Here is a 6,000-nt window from a genome sequence, read left to right as displayed (position 1 = left end):
GTACATTACTGAACAGATTATGAAAATGCCGACTGGCAGTTAAACGTAGATCAGAAACAAAAACAAACACAGATACAAATGCCTTCATCGCCCGTCCCTTTTGCTTGTTTGTCAGTTGCCCTGTTCCCTTCTTGATTTCTAATGTTAATTTGGTGGATATGGTGTAGATGAAGAAGAAGAAAATGAAGAAAGAAAAGTAGTTGAAAAACATTGCCCCTGGAGGGGCACCCGCACTCATCGTTCCGTCATTACTGAGCCATAGCATGTCATATCTCTTCTGGATCATTCAAGGCATTAACTCCTGCGATACCGCTTGGGTTTCGCAGCAGAGTTTCCTAGCCCCCCGTCGGCCTCTCTCCTCGCAATCTTCTTTTTGTTCTTTCGAGCTCGCTCTCCACTAGATTGCGCACCAAGAAACCATTTTCCGTTTCTGTAAACTAGGGCTCCGATTCTTTGAAAGTAATGTAGCTGCTCCTTCGTAAAGTTATACTCTCTTGCTGCTTCTTTACCCTTCATCACGGCTTCGTGATGTTTGGCAACGTGTTCCAAGCACCGTTCCCATGAGTCAACTTCTGCAAACTTGGTTTGACAGCCTAGCATGAAGCAGGTGTCTGCTTTGGGAGAGGGCGTTTGCGAACCACAACTTGCTTGCTGCAATTTCTCCTGAAGCTTCTTCTCAAATGCATCAGATTGACTCTTACGTTTAAACGCCTCGAGCTCCTCTTTTGTGCTGTGCATGCGAATATGATGCTGTTTGAAGAGGTCCTTTCGGTTGAACTCTTTCATATCACAATCCGGACAGACATAGGCCTTCGAGAGCAGGTGCTGTGTTTTGATATGTCGCTTCCATTCATTTTTCCCTTTGAATCTGGATTTGCATCCGGCAAAGAGGAACAGACATGGAAGCCCGTCACACTCTCTGTCATGAGCCGCCTCCTCTATTGGATCTGTAATTGTCTTCCTGCATGATTTGCAGGTCAGGGGTTTTCTCTCGGTGTAGTGAGGTAATCTGGGAAGGGCTGAATCTTCCACATTCGTCATCGAGTGTTCTCTTATGCCACTGGGTCCTGCGACTGCCCCGGTGTGAGGCTCTGGAGATAGTTGTATGGAGTCTTCAAAAAGGGGCTCCCGTTCATACTGCAGCACTGTTGTCGAGCAGTCGGTCAAGCTGTGGGCAGAGTCATATGGGTAGTTTGGGGAAGGATCTTCTGTCAAAGCTGAAAAATTGAAATATGGTAACGGGACCGGCTGGTGCTGCTGAGGTGGTATGTTAGCCATGGCGTCGGTGGCTTGGTCTGCTGAAAGATTGTAGTCGATCTGCCCAGGTGAATGAATACCTGATCGATGGGAGGGCCAGTTTGTTGATGTGCTTTCAGATGGTGCGGAATCATAGTTGGAAACAAATGCCTGGTTTGTGCTCACTATCCCTCCTAAAGAGACAGGAGTCGAAGTACGGTGAGGCGTGTTGCCTTCGACGTCTCTTGCTGGTGTCATCATCCACATATTGTTTGGTTCATGCGAATGATCATGCACCCCATCACTCGCCATGGATGGGCTATATGCGCTGGAATATTCTGGAGACAGGTACGAACAGAGTGGGGAGGGATGCCGATTGGTATAGTCTGTCGTGATTTCGGCACCTGGATCACGGTCAACACAGACCGTGTTTGGGAAAGACGTATTGAGTTGGTGAAGCTCGTCGTAAGGCACAGAGGAAGCCAGAGGCGGGCCGAGTCTCCTATGAACTCCAACGTTGAAATCAAAGCCCTGTAGAATCTGGCTAGTGTCGAGCGAGGATTTTGCTGTCCTAGACTCCCGAAAAGCAGTTTTGGCAGGCCTTGTTGGGGGGGACCCTGAGAGGATATTGCAAGCTGCGGGAGAGAATGCCATGGTCATCCCCTTGTACAGCTTCGTTCCACGGCCAATGCGTTGAGGTTTCAAGGCAGCCAGCGGCTTAGAAACTCGGCAGCTCGGCAGCCAAATCTAGGCAAACGTTGTGAAATGTATTGACGAGCCGGTGGCTGTAGTTGATCTCGGGGTGAGGCGGACGGAAGGAAGAGGATAAACATGCGTCTAGGGGCGATGAGGACTCAGGAGTGTACCAACACGGGCTTGAATGACACAGCCTGCGTGAAATGAACAAATACAAGGGAAGAAAAGATAGCTAGCACTTTGGGCTCTGTGTAGGCCATGTACAGAAAACAACGGCGAGAACTTTCCAGGTGAGTCTTCCCAGAGAGGCTCCAGGTTGGCGGATATATGTGTGGAGGGTCCGGGACTTGAACTTCTGGATGTGGGGGTATCGACTCAGAAATAGAAATAAGAGATGAGGCAAGAAGTAATAGGCTCCTCTCTGGCCGAAGAGGCGAGAGACAAGCCTGGCCCCCGTATGTTGGACCATTGATAACTACCTCTTAGTAGACTTGTGTACTCCGTACTGGAGGACGTATGGGCGGTGACTAGGAAAGGACCCCGACTAGACGGTGCTGGTCTAGCAGAGCAGAGCCTCACAGTTTATTGATGGACGCCCCCCGTCCCCCCCAAGTCCATGTCCTTTCTTGATCATTACTGCTTGGAGGGTGCTCGCGTCCACGGGTCTGTTGGGTCCATCCCGCCTGCGCACCCATCCATCCCTTGTCAAGAGAGGCATACAGTGTGGGCCTGTAAGTCATCCATTTGGATAGTCCACGACAACTAAGGTAGCAGTGGATGCTGCTCATGTTCTGTCGGCCGAGAAGACGTTCCCCGTCAGCCAATTCAGGGATCACGGCATTGTGCGTCTCAAAGTAGCCATGATTTCATGCTGCAGTGTTCAATTTCAGGCATTCATGTATGCACGTGTCGAGTTCCAGAACTTCTCGGTGGTGATTGATTGCCTTGATACAATCACACCTGTGTAGAGCGAAAGGCAAATCGAAGTCGGCGTCCATCTGCCACTCAAACTTCATTTCGTGGAGTAGCCTGGCTGCCTCTGCATTGGGAAACGATGTTCGCGCGCACCAGCGGTAGGGAATGCGTGCAGGGAGAATCGCCTGGGAGCTGGCATTCTGCCGAATCGGACCAGTTTGTCATAGAATTGTTTTTGGATGCCCATCACCGGAGGGTTCGCCGAAGTCCATCGGATGTGTTGGAACAACATCTGGCAAGACACCGACCCCTGCTGACAGGACTTCTCGAATGGCGTTAGAAGATGCCCGTCTATGCCTGGCTATTTCGACTGTTCCTTTTGCAGTCTTCTTCTCTCCATCCTCATCCTCCTGCTTCTTTTTTCCATCCATTGTTTTTGTTTCTGGCAAGCTCTGTCCACTGGTATCTGGCTGTTGTACTCCCCGTACTGAGATTTGAGACAAGCGCCCTGCCTACAATGCAAATAAAGCTGGGGCAGGCTGGTCACACAAATAGGGCAATTTTGTGTGCTGAGGGTACTGCGTACTTTGTAAAGAGCTTTCAATCTTGTTCTGGTGTTACGCTTCTGGGATGTCTGGGGCTGGCTTCGGTTCCAGTGCGAATACACCAATCCCAGGAACACGAATTCTGAGCCTGCAGGTCGTGAACAGGCCAAATGGGGCCATGTCAGCGTTTAGGGCCTCTCATATCCGGGGCCAGCCAACTGCTGTGGCTTGCAGCGAGGGTTTTATGACACCTAAAAGTACAGAAATGACTAGGCGCTCCTTTGCAACGTCGGCCGTGAGGATAATCATGAATACTGTGCGAGACGAGACACCTTTTACGTCTGCCATAGCAATCTTCTTTCCCAAATACTCCCTTGTTTTGAATGAGAAGCGAAGAGATAAGCCGACTTGTGAGTTGGCTCTTCATCTTGAAGCAATATTAAAGATTCGTCACCAGTCCTTTGGAGCTGTTCCGGAAACTGTAACTCGTCGGGCTAAATCTAATTTGGGGACAAACATACAGGGGAATGAACGGTTGGGCCACACGCGGACATTATTGGGCTCAGTGAGAGTTCTGAAAAATGTCAAGTCGGTTGGTCCTGTGTAACAATGCAGACAGGCATGTATGTTTGGGGGGGGGGAGCTGGACGTATAAGTGGCCGCACTAGCGTGTGCGGTTGTGTGAGGATGCATGTTGGTTTGTCCTGCTGGGAGGAGGTGGGTGAGGGAACTGATGGAGCTGACCAGCAGTTGCTTCTATTTTCGGTGTCTCTGATGCATGGCCGTGTCGCCCAGGTTGTCAGTCAGGAGGGGGGCGAAAAGTCTGGCGTTTGTCGCTCGCAGGTCGCATCAAATCTCACCCGTTACTCGGGGTCTTGTCTAGTTGATATTATGGTGGTTAGTTAACATGCCAGACACGTAGGTCATGGTATCTCGCAAGAGAGACGGTACGGGGTCTACGCACATGCATCTCAAACCACCCGTTGGTATCGCTAATGAACTTGTTGCACGGCGCGAGTATTTTGCTATGCAAGCCAAGTGCAGAAGGATGGGGGGCGGCATGGAGGGTCGAGTATTGTACGAATGACCGGTCCGCCATAGGCGCGAATCGCGCAACTTGGCCCACCTGAGCTGGAGAAATAGCCAGAGAGATGGACGGATGGCCCAGTAGGAAGCACGGGGATGCGAAAGGGCGAGTGACGGAGTTGGAAGATGACCGGTATGTTTACGTTCTTGTACGGGGTCATCCCCCCGTCATTGAAGCAGGGCGTGAGCTGGATCGATTTGGATACAAGATTGAACGGGGACAGGCGTCGAGGCCAAACATCAGACGCAGAACTAGGCCTGGTTCTTGTCCTGTCGATCGTCGACCGTAGTCCCTCGTCTGTCGTCGGGCGAATTGTAGTCTGCGGCAGATTAAAGAGACTACGTACGGAGTAGCCACGTAGGAAGTAGTTGTCCTTGGTGCCTGCCACCTGTCACGACAAACCTGGCTCGTCGACTGCGCCGGCGGCCGAAGCGGGTGGCGGCACGCGGGACCACGGAAAGCAAGCGCACCTTTCCCAACTGAGTTGATCAGGCAGGCCAGGAACGCCAAGGACAAAAGCCGGCATGCTGGTTGAACCAAAACTGGGTCTCAGCACCGATGAGTCGTGCCTTCCACCACTGTGCTTGAGCTAGGTAGACTAATAAAAAACAACAACAATAAAACAGAAAGAGCAATACGGAGTAGTCATCATGTATTCCCTCGTTATAGTAGGTACCTACCTGGGTACATACGAAGGTACCTACCTACCTAGACACCCAAGGTACTTGCCTAAAGTAGGGTTGTTATTTTTGACCAGCAAGGTGCTCGACGGCTTCGGCCACGCCTTCGCCTGTCATCTTCAATGTCACGCTGAGGCAGTCATCAGCATCAGCATCATCGCGGGCATCGTCCTCTCGTTAAGTACTGAGAGCGGCAATCCACGGTGTATACGGAGTGCTCATCATGAGTCTGCACCACTGCCTGCCGCCAATTTCTTTTACGCATGGTCTCGGGAGCCCCAGCTGCAGGTCCGCCCGCTGCGCACAGTTGCGTTTGGCCCGCCGCCTCAAATTCAAGCCCACGACACGCTTGGTTCGATTGTACTACTCCGTACGGAGTAGTATGTTGCGCGCCTCGCCCACTTTCATGCACAAGACAATACCAGTACTCCGTACTTGGATACTACTCAGTTCTACAGTAAGAATCAGACTGCCACCTGAAGCAGCGTGGCTCGGGCCCGCCAGCCAGTCATCAGCTGCTTGTGACATCTTGAATCCATCAGTCCTTCCGTGTTTAGTCACCAACCTCACTGGCATCATCAGCGTGGACAATATCCAGACTGAAGTAAAGTCGTGACTACATCATCAAAAAAGTTCGACCGACCGTCACATTTTCTCTCAGTGCCTATTGGCAGAAAGGTCAAGGGCCATTGTGCAGTTGGATCTGCTCTGGCAAAACCGGAGAGCGAGTTCTGGGGCTTGCACCGACCGAACTTGGCAATGGACTCGAGCCAACACCGACGAGGTCTGCCGCCTGTCTCCCTTAAGGGTCCCGTCTCTCTATCATGTCCTGCATGCTGGA

General features: G+C 51.4%; 1 protein-coding gene across 1 annotated transcript; it reads right to left on the bottom strand.

Annotated features, from left to right (window-relative positions):
• Positions 1-294: 294 nt before the first annotated feature.
• On the bottom strand, positions 295-1,890 carry G6M90_00g074440 (uncharacterized protein; the record flags this gene model as incomplete). Its single annotated transcript, XM_014690136.1, has 1 exon — positions 295-1,890. The coding sequence occupies one exon, from the start codon at positions 1,888-1,890 to the stop codon at positions 295-297; it is 1,596 nt and encodes a 531-aa protein (XP_014545622.1).
• Positions 1,891-6,000: the final 4,110 nt, after the last annotated feature.

Source organism: Metarhizium brunneum, chromosome 4 (assembly GCF_013426205.1).
Source record: "Metarhizium brunneum chromosome 4, complete sequence".
NCBI lineage: Eukaryota > Fungi > Ascomycota > Sordariomycetes > Hypocreales > Clavicipitaceae > Metarhizium > Metarhizium brunneum.
Note: the sequence above shows the minus strand (reverse complement) of the source record. Positions and strands in the feature narration are given on the sequence as shown.